This window comes from Protopterus annectens, chromosome 2.part1, assembly GCF_019279795.1.
Source record: "Protopterus annectens isolate FY-2018-M chromosome 2.part1, PAN1.0, whole genome shotgun sequence".
In the NCBI taxonomy this organism is placed as follows: Eukaryota; Metazoa; Chordata; order Ceratodontiformes; family Protopteridae; genus Protopterus; species Protopterus annectens.
The window spans coordinates 1,732,762,448-1,732,785,774 of record NC_056729.1 but is presented as its reverse complement, the minus strand read 5'-3'; the positions used below and the strand labels follow the sequence as shown (position 1 = coordinate 1,732,785,774).

The following is a 23,327-nucleotide window of genomic DNA, read 5'->3' as shown; positions in this document are numbered from 1 at the left end:
CCTCACCAAGAATGATGCCACAGTACAAAGACAAAATGATTAGCTTTAACAATTGGCTTAATTTCTGGTGTCATTCTAAGGGGATCCAATGTCTGTCTGCTTGGAATGACATGCTTGACAAGCCACGCTGCTTTGCAAGGGATGGCTTGCACCTGTCACCTCTGGGCTTCCAGATATTGGCCAAGGCTCTTGCCACTCCCATAGTGCCTTTTTTAGGCAAGGCTCAAAAGACAAACCCACCTCCCTAGAAAACACAAGTGAAAAAAAACTAAGGGTAATGCTGCTCAATGCCAGAAGTCTAAACCTCAAGATGCATGCTCTCAAAGCCCTCCTCAGTATGGAAAACATCAATGTCTGTGCAGTGACTGAAACCTGGTTCAAGGCTCCTGAGAGCACCCCAGCACTACCAGATTATACCTCATATCACGCTTTCCGGCCCCTAAACTTGGACCGAACCACAAACAGAGGGGGAGTATCCATATTCATCAAAGATATCCACACCTCCAGGTTAGTGGCAATGCACGAAGCATCAGAGACCATCCAGGTGCAACTAACCATAGGCAAAACTGCCCTACAGTTTGTAGAATGCTACAGACCACCCTCTCAAACTCTGGAACCCCAAACAGCCTTCCTGAAGACACTGGACAGTATGAATGTCTCTCCAAATACCATCATATTGGGAGACTTCAACTATCCAAACATAGGCTGGGAACATTGCTCAAGCCCCAACACCCTAGCCCAAAGGTTCCTAGAATTCATAAACTCAAATGCAATGGAACAACTAGTCACCACTCCCACAAGAGGAGATAATATACTAGACCTGATCATCACAAACATGGGGACAAAATGCTCCACACCAGAAGTATACCCCTCATTGGTGAGATCTGGCCATAAATTAATCTCACTGGAAATCCACATCCTGCCCCCACCCCCTGCACAAAAGACCACAGTGAAGAATTTCTCAAAAGCCGACTTCACACTTCTTAAGACTGAATTGTTATCCTTCAAGGCCCCTGGGCCAGTGGAAACCACAACCCACACCGCTGAATCCTTTATAAATGCCTTCTACGGACATCTTCAAGAATGCATGGATCATGCAATCCCTAATAAAACCAAGACCCATTCCCCCAAAGGCAGGCACCCTGTCTGGTGGACCCCAGCCATTAACAAACTTTACAACAGGAGGAGGAAGCTACTACATGACAGAGCAAAATCCCTAAAAGGGAAGGCATCTCTGATCAGTACTAGCAAAAAACTACGATCACTCATAAAATCATCCAAGTCCAACTTTGAGAGAAAAATCGCAAAAGACACAAAAGACAATCACAAGGCCTTCTTTAGCTATGTTAGAAACCTAGGTGGAAACTCCAAGATATGCTCAGAGGTAGTCCAAAATGACACAAAATACACTGAACCCACAGACATTGCCAACATTCTGGCAGACAGGTTCAGTGCAAATTTCTCTGCCCCCTCCCCCCCAAAAGGAGAAATATCTATCCCAGCAGAGTGTAGCCTCCCTAACATCTCAGATGCCCAGGTGAGAGCCACCCTCTCCAAAGCTAAAAACACAGCATCAATGGGACTGGACGGTGTCCCGGGCTGCGTGTTACATGAACTCCAAGAGGAACTAAACCCGCACATAAGGCTGCTGTTTAATCTTAGCCTTACTACAGAATACGTACCCAAAGAGTGGCGTACAGCAACAGTGGTCCCACTCCACAAAGGAGGTGCTTCTACGGACCCTGGAAATTACTGGCCCATAAGCTTGACGAGCCTGGTCTGCAAAGCTATGGAAAGGATCATTATGGAACTCATAAACAAAGACATTGGGGACCTACAGACATTGGATCCTATCCAATTCGGCTTTGTCAAGGGCAGATCCTGCCTTTTGAACCTGTTCAACTTTTTTGAAACAGTCACTAAGGCCATTGATGAGGGTAAGGCAGTTCACACAGCCTACCTTGACCTTGCAAAAGCCTTCGACACAATACCCCACTCGGGCATCATAGACAAACTCACCAGCTTAAAAGTAAACCCATATGTCACAAGATGGGTTACAAACTGGCTCAAGGACAGAACCCACAAGGTCAGAATTGCTGGAGCCATGTCAGACTCTAAGCCAGTCACAAGCGGTGTCCCACAGGGCTCAGTCCTGGGACCCCTCTTGTTCGGCATTTATTTTTCCAAGGTGCAAGCAAACATAGGAGGATTGCGGCTGACAAAGTTCGCAGATGACTTCAAACTGGGCGCCATAATTGATACTCCAGTGGACACAAGCATCCTTCAGAGAGGCCTCATAGAAACGGATAATTGGTGCCAGAGCCATGGCCTTAAACTGAACGCCAAAAAATGTATAGTCATACCCTTTGGGAAAAACAAGGTACCCACAAATTACCACATAGGTGGTAATCCATTAAGTACGGAAGAGGTAATCAGGGACCTAGGGACCCAAGTTGACAGTAACCTCTCATTTGACACTCACATTGCCAAGGTGGTTAGGAAGACCTTCTATATTGCCCACCTTATCATGAAGGGATTCACATCTAGATCAAGAGAGGTCATTGTGCCCCTGTACTCTTCTCTTATCAGGCCCATAATTGAGTACAATGCCCCATTTGGGATGTATCTTACCCGACACCTGCAGCAGTTGGAAAGACCCCAAACGTTCCTCACCAAGAGGATAAAGAGTCTCAAACATATGTCATATGCTGCCCGGCTGAAGAAACTCCAGCTCTATTCAGTCACATACCGCCTACTCAGAGGTGATCTATGCCTGACGTACAAGGCCATGTCCAATCCAGAATTAATGGACATGCTCCACCTCAGAAAATCCAAATACATCAGAGCCATGAGAGCAAGGGATTTGAACCTCAACACAGAAATAAATAGGACATGCTGGAGGGACAGATTCATAACGCAGAGGCTCCCTACACTCTGGAACAGAATCCCAGTCCATGTTAGGCAGAGCCCCTCACTGACTCTCTTCAAGAGAAATCTTGACGAGTGGATGGGGGATTGTAGGTTTACCCTGGGGTCAACTCTGTGTCACTACTGGACAGAGGCACAGTAAACTAAACTCTATATTGGCGTAGTATGCTCATCGCAAGGGGTGGCGAAAGCCACACACACTCTGGCTAGGCTTATAAATGCCCTAGGGCAGATAGCCTAGTATAAACCTATGAACCTATGAACCTATCCAGGTAATGGTAGATGTGAATTCTCTAAAGTCTGTATAAGAAAATGAGTGGAGACAGACATTTTCTAAACAACCTTGGAGCACTAAACAGACCAAATGGCGAAGATGTAAATTGAAAGTGCAACCCTAAAGGAAAGAATCTTAGAAACCTATTGTCTGCATCCTTGAGGTCTTCAGTGGCCATGTAAGCCTTGGGGGAAGACAGAGGAAAAAGAGTCTGCATAGTTAAATTCCTGAACTTTGGAACTAGTAGAAAGATGTTCAGAACTGAAGTATCTAAAAATTGGTCTCCAGGTGCCTTTCTTCTTGAATAGAAGCATTTTCCCTGTTTAGAGAATGGAACTGGTTCGATCACTCCTTGTGACAATATGTCTGAAAGAATTTGAGGAACAAGTGAGTTTCATACTCTGTGGGAGGTGGATCCCTGACTGAAGAGGGAGAGATGCCTATTGAAGTTTGTAGCTGTGCTGAATAATGCTGAGTAGCCCAAATTTTTTTTTTTTTTTTTTTTTTAAGAGATGAACAGTATGATAAAGACTGTGCCAGCCTGGGAGCGAAGATGGCCAGAGTGAGGACAGATGGGAAGAGATTCAAAGGTAGGCAGACATTTTTCTTATGGAGAGAGGACCATTTGGTTCCATTCCCTTTCCTTCTTTGATTTTCACTGCCATTTTTGCTTGACTTGCTGCTTTGTTGAAAAGAAAGGTAGAGGGCTAAAAGAGCAACTCCTTGTATATCTATTGCCAAGAGATAAAAAATAGAAGTTATGTCTTACCATAATGGTCCATCTCAGTTGTTGATCTTCTTCCAATCATCACTGATGAGTTCGGTTCCGAGCTCTCGGAACCGAGTCGGCCTTATACCAAGCTTGCGTGCACCAAAAACTCTCGAGCTAAGCTGCTACCCACAATGCCCTTTGCTCAGTTACCTCAGATCGAGTTTGCTTGCAACATATAGAAGAAGAATACGTCAGAGGCCATCTCTGCGCAGAAACCCTAATACACCACAAAGACCCAGAAGATCCGCCAGGAACCTTAGGAGGGGGTCGGTGGGAGGGTGCGATGACTGGAAGAAGATCAACAACTCAGATGGAACGTTATGGTAAGACATAACTTCTTTATCTGAAGTTGTTAATCTTCTTACCATTCATCACTGGTGGGACCGAGTCCCCAGCTACTTGGAGAACCTGGGTGGCCCTTATGGAAGAACATTCCTGAGAACCATTGAGCCAAAGGCCACTCTTCCCCTGGAGATCAGATCTAATTTGTAAATCTTGATAAAGGAGTAAGGCTTAGCCCAAATGGCAGCTGCACAAATGTCATCCATGGAGGCCCTAGTGTGGAAGGCAGCAGATGCTGCAATAGCTCTAGTTGAGTGAGCTTTGATTTGGCCTGACTTTGATCCCTCCATAAGTGAATATGTGAAGGCAATGCAATCCCTGAGCCATTTATACAAAGTAACTTTTGATACTGCACCTCCCATTCTAGGGCCAGCAAAGGAAATGAAAAGCTGGTCTGACTTGCAAAAGGATTTAGTTCTGTCCAGATAGAAACGTAATTGTCTATGAACATCCAAGGAATGTAGGCAGTATTCTCCCTTGTTAGAGTAATTTGGGAAAAACACAGGGAGCTCGATGGACTGGTTAACTGAAAAATCAGAAACCACTTTGGGGTGAAAGGATGGGTTAGTACGAAGTGATATTCTGTCCTTATGAAAGATCAGATAAGGGCTTTTGATACATAATGCTTGTAGTTCAGAGATTCTTCTGGCTGAAGTTATAGGTTCATAGGTTCATACTAGGCTATCTGCCCTAGGGCATTTACAAGCCTAGCCAGAGAGTGTTTGGCTTTCACCACTGCTTGGAATGAGTTTACTGTGCCCTTTTTAAGGTTGTGTTTACTGTGCCTCTGTCTAGTAGTGACACAGAAGTGATCCCCAGGGTAAACCTACGATCTCCCATCCACTCGTCAAGATTTTTCTTGAAGAGAGTCAGTGAGGGGCTCTGCCTAACATGGACTGGGATTCTATTCCAGAGTGAAGGGAGCCTCTGGGTTATGAATCTGTCTCTCCAGCATGTCCTATTTATTTCTGTGCTGAGGTTCAAGTCACTCGATCACGTAGCTCTAAGGGATTTGGATTTTCTGAGGTGGAGCATGTCCATTAATTCAGGGTTGGACATGGCTTTGTACATCAGGCATAGATTGCCTCTGAGTAGGTGGTATGCAACTGAGTAGAGCTGGAGTTTCTTTAGCCGAGCAGCATATGGCATCTGTTTGAGTCCCTTGATCCTCTTAGTGAGGTACTTTTGGGGTCTTTCTAGTTGCTGTAGGTGTCGGGTAAGGTACATCCCAAATGGGGCATTGTACTCAATTATGGGCCTGAGTAAAGGGGCACAATGACCTCCCTTGATCTAGATGTGAATCCTTTCATGATAAGGTGGGCTATATAGAAGGTCTTCCTAACCACTTTGGCAATGTGGTTGTCAAAGGAGAGGTTATTATCAACTTGGGTCCCCAGGTCCCTAATTACTTCTTCTGTACTTAATGGATTACCTCCTATGTGGTAATTTGTGGGCACTTTGTTTTTGCCAAAGGGTATAACTATACACTTTTTGGTGTTTAGTTTAAGGCCATGGCTCTGGCACCAGTTATCTGTCTCTATGAGACCCTTTTGGAGGATGATTGTGTCAGCTGGAGAGTCAATTATGGCGCCCAGTTTGCAGTCATCTGCGAACTTGGTCAGCCGCAGTCCTCCCGTGTTAGCCTGTACCTCAGAAAAATATATTCCGAATAAGAGAGGTCCCAGGACTGAGCCCTGTGGGATGCCACTTGTAACTGGTTTAGAGTCTGACATGGCTCCAGAAATTCTGACCATGTGGGTTCTGTCCTTGAGTCAGTTTGCAACCCATCTTATGACATAGGCATTTATATTTAGGCTGGAGAGTTTGTCTACGATGCCCGAGTGGGGTATTGTGTCAAAGGCTTTTGCGAGGTCTAGGTAGGCTGTGTGGACCACCTTACCCTCATCAATAGCCTTGCTAACTGTTTCAAAGAAATCTACCAGGTTCAGGAGGCAGGATCTGCCCTTGACAAAGCCGAATTGGGTAGGATCCAGTGTCTGTAGGTCCTCAATGTCTTTGTTTATGAGCTCCATAATTTTCATCAATTGTGACTGGCTGAGCAGAGAAAGAGGGAGACCTAGATTTATTTAGATTTGAGTACTATGACTGCAAAAGGGATGGCTGGAGGATGTTGATACCAGCCCAGACCACTCGTGTGGAATCTGGCTACAGGAATCAGGAGGATAAGAGTATAAGCAAACCAAACGTAAACCAAGAAAAACGGACACAAAGCATAAAAAGACAGTATAAATTAAGCGCTTTCATTTGGCTCCTGGTTTTTGAAAAAGTTTGGCAGGAGCCAAACGAAAGCGCTTAATTTATACTGTCTTTTTATGCTTTGTGGATTTGTTACATTAAACCCTTGCTGAGTTTATTCAGTTGGACATTCGTTTTTTGTGGGTTTTGTGCCATCATACTTTCGTCGAGCAAGTCCATTATTCTTGGTTTACAGGAATCAGGAGGATGGATAAAGCCAGTCTATGTTTGGATAGTTGAAGTCCCCCAATATGATGGTGTTTGGAGAGACCTTCATATTCTCCAGTGTCTTCAGGAAGGCCGAGTGGGGTTCCTGAGTTTGAGAGGGTGGTCTGTAGCATGCTACAAACTGAAAGGCAGTTTTGCTCACAGTTAGTTGCACATGGATGGTCTCCAATGCTTCGTGCAATGCCACTAACCTGGAGGTATGGGTGTCCTTGATGAATATAGATACTCCCCCCTCCTTTTCTGGTTCGGTCTGAGTTTTGGGGCCGAAAAGCATGATATGAGGTATAACCTGGTAGTGCTGGGGTGCTCTCGGGAGCCTTGAACCAGGTTTCTGTCACTGCACAGACATCGATGTTCTCCATACTGAGGAGGGCTTCGAGAGCACGCATCTTGAGGTTTAGACTTCTGGTGTTGAGCAGCATTACCCTTAGATTCTTTCTACTTGTGTTGTCTAAGGAGGTGGGTTTGTCTTTTGAGCCTTGCCTAAAAAAGGCACTATGGGGGTGGCAAGACCCTTTGCCAATATGCGAAAGACCAGGGGTGACAGGTGCAATCCGTCCCTTGCGAAGCAACGTGGCTTGTCGAGCATGTCATCCCAGGCAGACAGATACTGGATCCCCTTTGAATGACACCAATACTTAAGCCAATTGTTGAAATTGATCATTTTGTCTTTATACTGAGGCATCATTCTTGGTGAGGGTAAGATGCTGCTCAAGGTCAGGGTCTACATGATCAGAGAGCTCCTCTATGTCTCTTTTCATGTAGTCCAGGGAGGTACATCTCAGGTCATTCACACCAGCATGGACAATGACTGAGTCATATTTGTACTTGCTTTGGAGTGACCTGAGTGCTTGTGTTATGTGGCGGATTCTAGTGCCCGACAGGCAGCTCACTGTGACCTTTTCTTTGTTCAGCCTTGTGAGCGGGACGTCAGTGTGTCTGACTACAGAGTCACCTATTACAAGTGTATCAGGTATGTTGTTGAGCCTTAAGGGCTGTGGCTGTTTGGCACACTGACTTTGTGAGCTATGTGTTGCCTGTGTTTTGTTTTGGGGTAGCGGTCGCTTGGGCATCTGCTTTGGAGGTCTCTGCTGTTTTGGCAGATTTTTATTTAGAGCCTCCGAGTATGTTTTTGTGTGTTTATGTGTTTGGTCTGCAGTTGTGGTAGGACTATGTGAGACTGGATTTGTGGTGTGTGTGGTTACCTTCCCCTCCTGACTGGTTACGCTAGTACTGAGTCGAGACAGCTCAGCCTCCAGTTTGGCTATATGGTTGCATCTCTCTCATATATTTGTACTTGTTGGGAGGAGGATAGGGTTGTCTGTGTACATGAGGCAGTTGTAACATTGCCTCAAGATTCCCAGATTCACCAGCTGGACTGGAGAGGAAATGAGTAACTGACCTTTGGACATGCTAGAATAATACAGGGAACTCCTTTGCAACTGAATCAGAAAGGACCAATAGGGGATAAAGTACTCAAGGGGAGTATATGAGGATGTAGTGCTTATTTAGATTATTAGTGCTTAACTTATAGAAATTGCTTATATGAGCAAGTGAAGGGTTTTAGATTTAGAATAGAGTGTTTAATTTGAGAGTTAGAGCAGTTCCAAGGGAAAAAGTGAAAAGTAGACTTTGTGGAGCCGGGAATAGTTTAAACCCGATTAACCAACGCTGCCCGATGTGCAACATCATGCAAAGTCGCGCTAAGTGATTTTTATACCAGGGAGAACAAAAGGATAGAAATTAGCCCAATATGGCCAATGAGCTACAAGTTGCTGGGCTGGGGCCACTCATACAGGGACAGATAGGCTGCTCAGAGTTCCCTCTCTCACAGTGAACAAGGAAGCCACTTAACTATTCAAGTATGATATGGGCAACACAGGAACCTTAATCACAGTCCTGGATTCAGCAAAGCCTGAAAACCGGACTAGACTAGTACAGAAAGGCGGGAAAGCAGGGAGATTTTTTTTTCTTTTTTCACAGATAACAGAATTGCAGCAACTTAAATAACTCTAAATACACAGAGGAGGCTAGCGCACTTGAGTGTGTAGCCTACAACTATGTTACAGATATACAAGCAAAAATGACAAACAGTAACTTTTTAAAGGGCAACAATGAATTTTAAGTACAGTAAGCAATGCAGATATCAGTAGGGTTCCACAGAAGCACTGAATAACTGCGTTTTCGGTGGAATTAGTGTTTCAGGGATACAACAAGAAAGAATCAATACTTAAACACTTCCAAAGTCTCTCTCTGTCTCTCGGCCGCTTGTAGGACTCTGCAGGGCACCACGAGGAGCTTTGCTGAGCTGTATACAAGTGCAAAAACCGCGGTAAGCGATTTTTATACCAGGGAGAACAAAAGGATAGAAATTAGCCCAATATGGCCAATGAGCTACAAGTTGCTGGGCTGGGACCACTCGTACAGGGACAGATAGGCTGCTCCGAGTTCCCTCTCTCACAGAGAACAAGGAAGCCACCTATCTATTCAAGTATGATATGGGCAACACAGGAACCTCAACCGCAGTCCTGGATTTGGCAAAGCCTGAAAACCGGACTAGACTAGTACAGAAAGGCGGGAAAGCAGGGAGATTATTTTTTTGTATTTTTTCTTTTTTCACAGATAACAGAAATGCAGCAACTTAAATAACTCTAAATACACAGAGGAGGCTAGTGCACTTGAGTGTGTAGCCTACAACTATGTTACAGATATACAAGCAAAAATGACAAACAGTAACTTTTTAAAGTGCAACAATGAATTTTAAGTACAGTAAGCAATGCAGATATCAGTAGGGTTTCACAGAAGCACTGAATAACTGCGTTTTCGGTGGAATTAGCGTTTCAGGGATACAACAAGAAAGAATCAATACTTAAACACTTCCAAAGTCTCTCTTTGTCTCTCGGCCGCTTGTAGGACTCTGCAGGGCACCACGAGGAGCTTTGCTGAGCTGTATACAAGTGCAAAAACCGCGGTGATTTTTATACCAGGGAGAACAAAAGGATAGAAATTAGCCCAATATGGCCAATGAGCTACAAGTTGCTGGGCTGGGACCACTCGTACAGGGACAGATAGGCTGCTCAGAGTTCCCTCTCTCACAGTGAACAAGGAAGCCACCTAACTATTCAAGTATGATATGGGCAACACAGGAACCTTAACCACAGTCCTGGATTCAGCAAAGCCTGAAAACCGGACTAGACTAGTACAGAAAGGCGGGAAAGCAGGGAGATTATTTTTTTGTATTTTTTTCTTTTTTCACAGATAACAGAAATGCAGCAACTTAAATAACTCTAAATACACAGAGGAGGCTAGCGCACTTGAGTGTGTAGCCTACAACTATGTTACAGATATACAAGCAAAAACGACAAACAGTAACTTTTTAAAGTGCAACAATGAATTTTAAGTACAGTAAGCAATGCAGATATCAGTAGGGTTCCACAGAAGCACTGAATAACCGCGTTTTCAGCGGAATTAGCATTTCAGGGATACAACAAGAAAGAATCAATACTTAAACACTTCCAAAGTCTCTCTCTGTCTCTCGGCCGCTTGTAGGACTCTGCAGGACACCACGAGGAGCTTTGCTGAGCTGTATACCATCAGGAATAAGGATTTCCATGACAGGAATTTTAGATCACGTCACAGCTGGCTCAACGGGGGCAGAGAGAGAGAGCCTGCAGAAGCCAGGACAGATTCCATGCCTTCACCGGCTGTCTGATGGGAGGCCTGCTGTGAAAAATACCCTTGAGGAAGGTTTTGCAAAGGCAAGAGGAGATAAGTGGCACTCCTTCAGACCCGTCATGGAAGTTGGAAACAGCTGCTAGATGGACTTGAATGGTGGAAGCCGAGGCCCCTTTGTCGAACAGTTCAGCCAGATAATGAAGAATAGTGGCTACGGGTGCCAGGAACTGGTCTAGCTTCTGATTACGTGACCAAATAGATGATCTTTTCCATTTATCCCTGTAAAGTTTCCTGGTGGATGGTTTATGAGAGGCCAAGATAATATCATGCACAGGTGAAAAGAGGTTTCCTGCCTGGCAACTAACGGAAGTGTAGAAACCAAGCTGTCAGCTTGAGAGTGGATAGATTTGGGTGGGTCAGCCCTTGTGGGTGAGATATGAGGTCCCGACGAGTGACTAGGATCCAAGGAGGTTGTAACAGATGAGGTCGAAGGAATGGAAACCACACTTGACGAGGCCATAACGGGGCAATGAGGATTACTTTGCTTCACAACTGAATAGCTTTCCGTAGAACAAGGAGAATCAGAGGAGTTGGAGGGTAAGCATAAAGGAGATCCGTGAGCCAATCGTGGATTACAGCATCTCTCAGTGACTCCCCGAGAGGGGGAAAGAGGGCAAAGTAGCTGCTGCATTTTGTGTTTGAAGGGGAGGTGAAAAGATCGCAGCATGGCTGGTCCCAACGGCTGAAAATTTCCGCCGCCACACTCGTGACCACTCATGAGGATGAAGAATGCATCTGCTCAGTCTGTCTGCAATTATGTTGGAGCTCTCCAGGACATGTGTTGCGATCAGAAAGCGGTTGGAAGTTATCGCCCACTGCCAGATTCTCATAGGTTCATGACATAGGGGGTAAAATTTGGTCCATCCCTGTTTGTTTATGTACCAGACCACGTACATGTTGCCCGACTGGACAGCAATCGTTCAAGATGGAAGGAGCGGATGAAAAGCTTGCAATGCTAACAGCACCGCTCTTAACTCCAGGGCACTGATATGCAAATTGACCTCTACATCAAACCACGTGCCTTGGACTGACTTTCCCTGGAAGTAGCCCCCCACCCCATCAGGGAAGCATCCGTGGTCACCGTGGCACAGGGCTGTGGAACCTGGAAGGGACAACACCAAAGGTTTTCACCTGTACTCATCCACCAGAGGAGATCTTGTTTGCAAATGTTGGTGATGAGAATATTTGAGCTCAGGGGGGTGAAAATTGGGTATCCACTGGGCCTGAAGGAGCCATTGTAGTAATCTCATGTGTAGTCTGGCTAAGGGAACTATGGGGATGGCTGCAGCCATAGATCCCAAGGCTTGAAGGATTTCCCTTGCAGACACCTTGCTTTGACAGAGTATCACCTGAACCTGTGCCCTTAATCTCTGAAGCTTGTGGAGAGGAAGTGAGATCAGGCTTGACTGGGTGTTGAATATTGCCCCTATGAATTTCAGTTGTTGTGATGGTTGAAGGTTTGATTTCTCACAATGTATGGTGATGCCTAATGACTCCGCTAGAGCCAGTGTGTAGCAGAGGGCCCTGACCAGAAGATGCTTGGTGGGGGTGCTGATATGGTCTATCTGAGAAGGAATCTCTGGAGCCCTGGTTCCGGGGACCCTCTCTGCCCCAAAAGGGACATCTTCCATTATTGGAACTCCCTCTGCCTCGTGAGGAATCCTCACCATGTGCATCTCAGGAAGGACCTTGAGACTTCGTGTGCCACATCTTTCCGGTCCTCTAATTCCTGGAGAAGGAACGCTGAGGTTTGGAAAAGCATAGGCCAATGGCAGACAAGATCTTCCCATCTTGCTCGCACCGGGCAAATGTATCCTTGACCTTAGCACCAAACAGAGCAGATGGCTCGATAGGGGTGTTTAGAAAGGAAGACTTGAAGGAGTCCGCGTGGTCGCAAATGTGCATCCAGTTGTGGTGTCTCATGACTACGCCTGCACCCGCAGCTTCAGCTGCTCCTTTGGTTGCGTGTGACAGCAACCTCATGGATGAATTAGATATAAATTCTAGGGTGGCAAGTTGGGAAGCAACTTTATCTCATGCTCCATTCGATACTTGACCCTCGAGAGTTCTGGAGAGTTCAGAGATAAGATCTCTGTGGAGCCTCGTAAAATGTACCAGAAAGTTCAGAGACGAAACTGCGAAGGTCGCTGATGCAAAGACTCGCTTCCCTAACCTGTCCACTGCCATGGACTCTCTGTTGAGTGGGTGAACAGCAGGACTCCCTTCTGCAAGGTCCTTTTTGTGGCTGCCACCACCACCATAGCGTCCAGTGGCAAACCTCTGGACCAATGGGGCAGATCCTCTGGAGGGGAGAGTACTTTGTCTGATCTCCTGGGGATGGCCTCAAAGGAGTCAGGGTTCTTCCAAGCCCATTGCACAATGAGTTTAACCAACTCATTGACAGGGGGGGGGTCACCCAAGAAGTAGAGGGCCAAGAGCGAAAGGCCTGCAGGAATATGGATTCCTCCAAGGAAGGGTTGGAGGACTTCCAGTCACCCCTCTGTTTCAAGATTTCCATGATGTCTCCGAAGGAGACATCATCAGGGGGGTGACCGTGGGGATCCGACCCGATCATCGTAGTCCATATCTTCCATGAGGGACTCCTCTGGGGAGTCCATGTGTTTCCTCTTACACACCTGTTTCCGAAGGGTTTCTTTGGTGGGAGCCTCCAAAGAAGACTCAGAAAGGGAAATGCCCTGGACAGGGGTTTCCTGGGCCTTGTGATCTCGGAGTCCGGGGGGGTGGCCTTAAACAGCTGCAGCTTAGAAGGAACTGGGGGATTAACCAAAGGAGGAGGATTGCTAGCAGGATTGCTAGCAGCAAGTGCCCTCTTCATCACCCGGAAAGCAGGCCTGCCCGAAGAGGAATGGGAACCCGGAACTGAAGAAGACAAAATCGGAACCAGGGTCACACGCTGCTCCAGATGCTCCACCCCCGGGGACGGAGCCTCAAGCAGACTCGGAGCGGTTGTCACCCTCGGATCCAAAGTTGGTGCCGACAAAACCATCGGAACCATGACCGGAACCGGAGGTTCCACCCCCCTAAGCATGAGATTGAGGAAGGGTGGGTTCCAATGAAACCGACACCCAAAAGGGTCTTGGGGCCTCAGACAGAGTCGTTGTTGGCACCGAGGAAGGGAGTCCTCTAGTAAAAGTTGGATAAATGAGCCTTGGAACCGAGGGATCCAAGGGAGGAGAGTAAGTAGGATTTGCTGGAGAAATAGACCCAAAGCCTGGAGTGGGATAGGGTCTAGGCAGATTTGCAATTCCCCTGGTGGTCAGCAGCTGGTCAAAGAGGCGCACCATATCCAATTCGGAAAGGCTCTTCATGGATCTCACCAATGCCCCTGAGGGGAATCAGGCCGGTCCAAAAAGGGACTGCAGGCTTGTCCGGCAAATGGGTCCACAGTAGATGAGTATCGGGTCCGTGGTGTGTCACAGAATGGCACTGACAATTCCAATTTTGCAACTGTTAGGAACAGTATGGTTGGAGCCATAAACGGGCTTGTAGAAGAAGTTACGATGGGGGTGGATGAAAAGAAACGGTTCCGAGGTAGTTGTTGGAACTGATATCGGAGCCGAAATTGGCGATGTCAGTGCCGAGAGAGAAATCGATATGCTGGTCGGTACCAAGGCAGTAGACGGTGCCGTAGTCATCAGTGCTGGGGTATGCACTGATGAGGTGACTTCGGTAAACTTCGCTGGAGTCGAGCTCGGACATGATGTAGCAGTCGGCACCGAGGAGGCAGAATGCTTGTGACTTTTACCTGTGTCACCGGCCAGTGAAGAGGGGTCCGATCGAGGATGTTTCTTGTCCAAAGAAGAAGGGGATGAGACCTCCATCGCAGAAATAGCCTCCGAAAAAGGGGAAGCAAGCAGGCCCTTAAAAATCAGTTTGTTACGACATTCATTCAGCGTCCGTTGACTGAAACTAGCACAAATATCACACGGGGGTTTTGCCGATAAATGCAGAACCCCCAAATAGTACACACACTCTTCATGGAGGTCACTATTAGGTAGTTTACCACTGCAAGAAGAGCAGTGATTAAACCCCATAGTTCCCTTCTTTTCAGACATCCCAGTACACACTCTCGCACAAAAGGGAAAGAATGAGGAAAGAGAGGAAATGAAGGAGAGAGAAAGGAAATACCAGCAATGGTAACAAGATACCGCAAGGGTAGAAAGTTAGAAATACCAAGAAATTACCAACAATGGTAAGAAAAAGATACCTGTGGGTAGAGCTGAAACAATCTATAAACAGGAAAAAACTTTTACAAAATTTGTAAATATATCAGAAAAATCACTTAGCTGGAGAGCTCGGTGAAATGCTGCTATATGGCTGTGCAGCAAATGAGATCAGGGGTAACTGAGCAAAGGGTATTGTGGGTAGCAGCTTAGCTCGAGAGTTTTTGGTGCACGCAAGCTTGGTATAAGGCTGACTCGGTTCCGAGGGCTTGGAACTAAAGCCATCAGTGATGACTGGAAGAAGATTAACAGCTTCAGATGAGATGTTTGACTTCCTGCATTAATGTTCTTTTTTCTTCAAACTTTTTAAATACTTCAGCCAAGAAATTTCCAAAAAGCAAACCTTTCTCCGTAGGGATAATTAAAATCTGAGCTTTAAAATGTACTGCAAAATTTTGCAGTCTAAGCCAGGCATACCTATTGCTGTAGCTCTGGATATAGCATTTACTGCATCATAAGCACATCTAATGGGTGTTTACTTATGTAGGAGGCAGAACTGCCCATATTTAACAACTGGTTTTAATACCAGTGCCAGGTAGGCTGGCAATAGAATGTTGTGCATTAGCAAAATTTGAAAGTAAATATTTTGCCATATCTGACTGTCAATTAATAGCTCTAGAAGATAATCTGGAAAACGTAGAAGTCTAGCCTTCCATCAAAAATGCAAGACAGTGATCAGGAAATGATCGACACCTAATGGCTGGCAACAGAAATAATGCACAAATGATAAAAAAGCCAAAAACTTTTTTTGCAGGGGGCAAGCTCTCCTACACCTTACACACCCCTTGCTAATTTTAAACATATTAACTCTAAGATTGCACTACAGTGGCAAAAGTGTGCATTCCCCATTCCCCACTGTACTGCAAGTTTGTAGTAAACAAGTTGGTACATTTTGGCCAGTTCATTACTGATCAGCTGTACTGGCTTTTTCACTTGTTGATGAATGGACTTAACAAGAAGTTCTGCTCCTGGAAAAAGCAGACACTTTAATCCCAAACCTATAAAAGGCCTCATCATTTTCATTATGGACAGAATTAGCTGTAGAAAGAGGTTTAGAAGCACAGTCCCTATTTAAAGAAACAACAGCTAGGTCGGCAAACGGGTTTCTGAACAAAAACCTATGAGCATCTCATACCTTATAAAGTTTGCCAGGGTGTCCTAACTGCAGGGATCTGGGAATCAGAAGCAGCAGCATTAAAAAGTATCTTTCGAGGCTCCCACTGCAGGATGGGCAGTCAAGGGATTTGAGGATTCCATATTAACCAAATCACAGTATCATTGTTGAGCCTCTGAAACTTCTTTTTCATCTCACTCAAAGAACTCTTACATCTTAGAGATGGTGTCTAAGAAAGCAATTTCTTCATTAGAATAATCTGAGGGCAGCGTATCCTGAAATTCCAATTCACAGGAAACAGGAGAAGAAAGCATCAAAGCATAGTCAAGTTCTTCTTTAGATTTGGGTTTTTTTTTCCTCCTCGGAGGAATAAGCGTCTCTTTTCCTTTTTGCTCAGGAAGGGATTGGAGTGGAAGACTGAAAAGAATGTATCGCCTTGAAAAACCCATGGGAAAAACTGTACCAGTCTTCCTGGGGGCATCTTCTTGGGGGTCTCCAGTCTGATAGTTTTAGGGGTAGAATCAGACACCCAGACCTCCATCAACATCCCATCTGCTGCTTCCCCTTACCAGGATTTGGTGAACTGCCCCATTTCCCTCTAAGAATAAAGCAAGGTACTCCCTTGTCAGCTAATGGTGTTTGATGTCCAGTTTGAGTGAATATGCACTGTCCCTGGATCTTAGCAATTTCCTGTGGATCCTCACCAGAATGACCAAGAAAATTAGAATGAAGACCTAAGGGTTGCAAAACTACCTCATTGGAACCATCTGTCCCAGACTACTGAAAAGAAGTGGGCAAACAAGTCACTTGAGAATCTTATTAGCGTAGTTTTCTCTTTTATTTATCTGATGGGGAGAGCTCTATTGAAGGAGAGCCCAAAGACACAGTCATGTGCACTAAAACTTTAAGATGTCAGTTGTCAAGAAAAAGTCTCAACAAATTGATCCTGCTTCTGATTGGTTTAATAATAAATGACAAAATATCACATGGCTTGACATTATGCCTTTCCCTAAGCAGAAAACATAAGCCTTGTGGGCATTCCTATAAGGTGAAGAGACAGAAAGGCCCTCAGTATTGTACTTGTCTCCCCATAAAACTTTAGACGAAAGCCAACCACAGAAAATGAAGCTGCTAACAAGAAGCGATACCCGAGTAAGCATACCTGTGGCAGGGACAAGAACCTGTACTACTTCTATTAGCGACTTGCATGCTTGACTGAACGTATGGAGCGAGAAGGTGGCACTAGTCAGATATCCAATATACTTGGTATTATATTATGTTGGTGTAGTGGTGCTTTTCTCTGAAAATAGTTCAGAAGGCTCTGGGTTCAATAATTGGCAGTGGACTCTGGAACAGACTGCCCATACATGTCAAGCAGATCGCCTCTTTGGCCCTCTTCAAAAGGAACCTTGACGATTGGATGGGAGAAAGGAAGTAATAGCCAGGGAATTGTTATGGCTAGGCTTGTATAGGCCCTAGGGCTGCTAGCCTAGTACCAACATATGAACCTATGTCGTATACTGTTACTGCTACAGTGACTGAAAGATCAGCATCTGACAACTTTTCTTTAACACAATAAAAGATTAAAATATATTTACGTTTAGGACTTGAGAAGGGCCTATCCAAACTGATTTCTACAACTGAGTGCACTGTGGAATAAATGGCATGGGTGGGATGCAATGTGTTTTACCAAAGACTGGGGCACCTGATGAACAAGTCTGCAGTAAGATTATAATAGGGATCAGTTCTCTGCAGCTACAGCTAGAGACCACAGTAAAGCTCTGTTCATACCTTGGAAGAAGAGCTTTTTATACAAACAAAAATGTAACATTTTAATTGTGATTAATGTTTTTAAAAAGGTTTTAAGTTAGGCTACATGTAGAATTTGTAATTCTGTTGTGTATGAGTTAAAGGAATATATTTTTTCGCTTTTTTTAAACTGGTGGTTAATGGTGACTGGTTTAAATACACTTAGTTGACAGCATCATTTCTTGTTTAAAAAAACAATGCTTGGAAAGGTGAAACTCGTGTTAGAAGCAATTGTGTGAAGATGTTGGTTTCACTCCTATCTACAGTTACTGTTGCCACTTTAATGACAACAGTAACTTTAATGATAAGTTGTCACATATCCATGACCATAAAAAAGTTCACAAAAAACTAGGAGCGTTATACAGAAATAAGCAACTTCTCACCAAAGCAGCAAAGATTTCAGTAGCAAATTCCCACCTTATCTCCACCCTACTTTATGCCTCTCCAATATATACCAACCTAAGGCAATGCGATCTAAACAAGCTAGAGACCTGCTACAACAAAATCGACAAATAAGCCACAGGGGCATCCTACCATAGTCACCACTGTCTCTCACTTGCTGAAGTGGGCTGGTTTGAACTCCCTCACCTCCTTCAACGGTATCAACTCACACTCGCCCACAAACTAGTAAACCATCCACTAAAAGTTCCATCCCTCTAGAATCTACTCTAACACTATCGCACCACCAAACCACTAAGATCCAGCAACAAAAATCACTTGCAGATCACTAAAGCCAATAACTCTGCTGGAGAAGCACTATTCTCTTGCACCATAGCCAAATTATGTAACTCCCTCCCACCCACAATTACCTCTGTACCATCATGCACCCACTTCAAAATTTTACTAAAAGCACACCTAAAACATGTTGGCTATGCACTTGCAACTCCCCCTCTAATATCACCCACCCCATTCACCCACTACCTTTCTTTCCACCCCACTAACTACCTTGATTATAGCAAGCTCAGATATCATAAGCCTAGTACTTATTATAGAGTAGGAACGTCTTATTGTAACAATTGTTAATGTCTGTTATGTACTTCGCAGATGATAAAGATTCTAGTTGTGTACTGATGTACTATGTTCTTCATCTGTAATTATGTTTGTAATAGTTAATTGCTATGTTGATCAAATTGTTAATTGCTATGTAAATCCAATGTAACTACTGTCTGTAGATTTTAACTGTGGAGCTTTTCTCCCTGGGCCTCTGCTGAAAATGGAACTACGTCCAGTTGGACACTCCCGGTCAACAAATGTAAAAAATAAAAATAAAAATAAATAAATAATGACTCCGTCTGTGTCTGATGATGGTGACTGTGGTCACTTGCATATTTTTGGATAAGAGAACATGGCAAGTTACTCAGGGACTAAGCCTATGTAAATATGAGATAAAATTCAATATATTTTTATGTAACACACTACTGAAATGAGCTTATGTAGATTTAGTTGAATAAAATTTTGTTTACAGTTTAGATTATTGCTCTTCCAGAGTGCAAGTGGTGAAACTGCCAGAGCCATCTTTTTTTTTATTTTTTGGAGGGGGGGGGAGTTTATAGAAAGAATGAAGGTGGCTTAATACAATGCAGCAAGTCAGGTTATTGTGAGTAAGCATTAACTCAGGGAACAAGGTATCAAAATCTTTGGCTTACACAGTATGTATGTGGGAGCAGTTTTCACAGCTGAGAAGTCTTTAGTCTTATAAAAGTAAATTTGTTACACCCTACATCTAAAATAAAACATGGCCCAATGAAGTCTGTATTTGGATGGAAGCAGGAAGTGTCTTAGCTTAAAAATAAAATCACATTGTTACAGAAACACTAACAGGCTGCTCTGGAGAACATACTATAACATAACATTATATTGATGCAGAGAAAAAAGTCTCAAGATATATAAAAAAAAAATCCATTTCTGACCACAGTGGCCCTTTATATAAAATCTATCCTTTTAAAAATGCTGAATCATTGAAGACCACCTAGAAAAGGGGGGGGGGGGGGTAGTTTCATAATACAAGTAAAAACATACTTTTACAAATAGGCCAGAACCCTTCCAAGAGAACCAAAACATTGTAATTTTAGGACTTGAGAACATACAACTGTTTAAAAAGCTATTAGTAATTGATATTATTCCATATCTTTCATGAACAGAAGATAAATCTTTGTTTTATACTCTCTTCTAAGCCATAACTGCCATTACAGTACTTCAGACAAAAAGACAGAACAATCCCAATACACTCACATTTTAATTTTCTGACAGTTGGCATGGAGACAAAAGTGCTGTTATATACCACTATCCTTAATATCCTTGTCTAAAAACATTTTAGCATGCCATTTTCCCACCTCAGGTTGACATTACAGAGTCTAAAGATAAGACCAGCTGAAACAACACAAATGCATAAAAACCTTTAAGAAATGTATAAAATACAACATTCCCCAATAAGATACTTACTTGTAGCAGCATATCTCCTGGTTCTATTCTGCCATCTGCTGCAACGGCACCGCCCTTCATGATTGACCCAATGTATATCCCACCGTCTCCTCGGTCATTACTCTGACCCACAATGCTTATCCCCAAGAAATTGTACTTCTCTGAAAAAAATTAAAACAGACAGACAACTAAATCAAAGGAGGATCTCCTTGAAGTTCAGAACACAGCAGAAGTTTACATTGATGAAAATCAATTTTTCAAGTATTTTCATTAATTTATAAATAGTATGGCTCCAAATTAAATAAGACAAACAAAACGTATATGATATAGAGTGTTTTACACAACTACCTAAATGAAGAAATGCTTACTCTAAAACCAGGCAAAGTGTGACATAATCCAACACTTTATTGTTGCTTTTCTGCACAATTCAGTCTAGTCCCTAGCTTCATAGTAAACAATGTCATAGAGAAAATACTGAGGAAAAGTCGAGTTTTTGTACTGGAAAATAACAACCTGCATAATACGTTTCAACATGGTTTGGCGGAAAACAGGTTCTATCAGTCCAACTTGACTTCATTTTATGACTAGCAGAGGCAGAAAATTAACAAAGGAAACTAGATCAATATGGTACACTTTGAGTTCAGTAAAGCCTCTGACTTAAATGTTAACAAGCAAATTGAAGGTACTTAGTTTAGGAGGGAAGTTGACTGGGTGGATAGAAAGTGGCCGGCCTAAAGGAAGCAATTGAAATATTTAATGTAGCCCTTGGTCTGAAGGAAGAACTGGCCTTCTTGAAACTGACTATTTATAGATCTACAAGTGTAGGACTGCACACATATTTTGTTGACATCATCTGATCCAAATATAATGAAAGCTCTAAATCATGAAGAAAAGAAGTTTAACCGACATCTTTCTCAGAATAGTAGAAGCATTTCAGAAAGAAGCAGAAATGGAAACTGTACTGGAAGCAGGCAAATATGAAGTAGTAACAGAAAGTGCACAAAAAGAAAAATAATAATGCAAACACCGTCACCAGAGAAAAGGAAAAAAAGGGACAACAATGAAATGCTCACAATTATACTAGCCAGTATAGAAAACTTCTAGAATAACCAAGACATGATGCATAAATGGCTAAGGAGGAGAGGGGGATTTAAGCCAAAAAAAGATTAATAATGACCGCTACAGACAGCGGACTACGTCCACATTGGTTTACAAAGTCTGTAAAATAACTCACACTCATTCTTGCACAGCTGGCATGTGACAGGGAGGGTGTCTCTATCCAGGTGCAAAAGGCAACCTGTGGTCTGTGTATAGAGCATTTTAACAGTACACTATAATCCTGTAGAATACGATATGTCCCACAAGGAATGTAATGAAGGTGTACATGAGTGGGCAGCTATGCTGTCTTCTGTGGGCCTCTGAATTATTCATGTGGAGAGCATCCACAGATTCACACCAGCAATCTGCCAGCAATCTCATTGCTCTTTGCTTTTCCTGTGCAAGTCACAGATGGTGTGCCTCTCTCTGCAAATCTCACACCACTTTTACAACCTGTTGCTCATTTAGGGTCTGACAGTACACCCCCCAGCCTTACACATCACCAGTGATGAAGTCTAAACATTGGTGACTTTCTGCAAAATGGTGAGTTAGCTGAATTCACAGACTGATTATTACTAACATCACAATAAAGACACCTCATTTTGCATGGCTGTCCTTGTGCATGCTGAAAATATAATTCTACACCTATATATCTATCTACATTACCTATATTTATACATGAACACATATACACACACACACACATATATATTTATATATTTATTTATTTATTTATACACACACACACACACACACACGCACACACACACACACACACACACACACACACACACACACACACACACACACACACACACACACACACACACACACACACACACACACACACACATACACACACACACACACATAAATATAGTTATAAATAAAGTTTAGATATATATCTACTGTCTACAGCCAACTCTCTTTCTTGCTCTCTGTGTCTCTCTCTCTCTCTCTGTCTCTCTCTCTCTCTCTCTATATATATATATATATATATATATATATATGGGACTACTTAACTTAAATGAAACATCAAAATATTAGCTTTCCAAACTTCAACGCAAAATGTCGAAAATGCAAATGTTGACATGCTACTATGCATGCGCTGAGAAACATCCTTAACGCATATAAGATTTTGAAAAAAATAAAAAACAAAAAAAAACTTTATTTTTTTGGGGAGGGGGTGCAAGCTCCCCTGCATCCTGCACTCCCAGTGCTAATTGTATACACAAACACAAAATTCATATTCCCTAACCCCGAGAATTGTGAGATCTCACACACCTGCCAACCGTCTGTTTAGTCTACCAAACGCAGCTGACTAAACAGATGTCGACCTAAAAACCCTTTGGAGAAAAACAGTGCACCCATATGTGTATATATACAGATAGATTAGAGCAATAGATATCGATAAATAGGTAGATATAGATATATTTTGTATCTGATTCATTTCAGAACTGCACACTGCATTATAAATATTCTTATTACTATAACAGTTATTGAACCAAGTCAGCTTTCATGCATAACACGGTTTCATGAACTGGAAGCTTGATGTGGTAAAATTGCGCACACCACCCAAGAGCGTAGCCATTAGGAATAGATATTTAACAATATCCTTTATGATCTTTAATATGTACAACTTGTTTATTCATAGAGCATTTTAACAGTACACTGTAATCCTGTGCAATATGATATGTCCCACAAGGAATGTAATGAAGGACTCTGTATATGGTTACAATGACATATCTTAGGAACACAGAACTGATTATCATTTTAATTATTTTGTCAGGGAATGAACTGATTATCATTTTAATTATGATTATCAGAGAATTTTTACCATTCGAAATACCAGTGCTTCATTTAAACTATTAACATTTAATGGCTGACTTCCAGAAGCGTTACATCTGCATGGTCTGTAAGGCTGGAGCTGTGACAGCTACATAAATGTTTCCCCCCAGAGGGGCTGCACTGTTGTGTGACTTCTTCTAAACATTATACCAACAGCAGTAACAAGTTTCAAACAGATTTGACGGCAGCGCTGTTCTCTTTACTGTAAACTATAAGAAAACACCAATTGAACTTGGAAACTTTGAATTCATTTACTTA

The 23,327-nt window shown here is 43.3% G+C and overlaps 1 protein-coding gene across 3 annotated transcripts in view; it reads right to left on the bottom strand.

Moving 5' to 3' along the window:
* Positions 1-23,327, bottom strand: part of DVL1 (dishevelled segment polarity protein 1) — a 2,262,785-nt gene that overhangs the window by 279,218 nt on the left and 1,960,240 nt on the right. For all 3 annotated transcript variants that reach the window (XM_044063185.1, XM_044063186.1, XM_044063187.1), the window contains one exon: positions 20,145-20,284. In XM_044063185.1, coding sequence (XP_043919120.1) covers positions 20,145-20,284 — 140 coding nt within the window. The remainder of the gene's footprint in view (positions 1-20,144; positions 20,285-23,327) is intronic.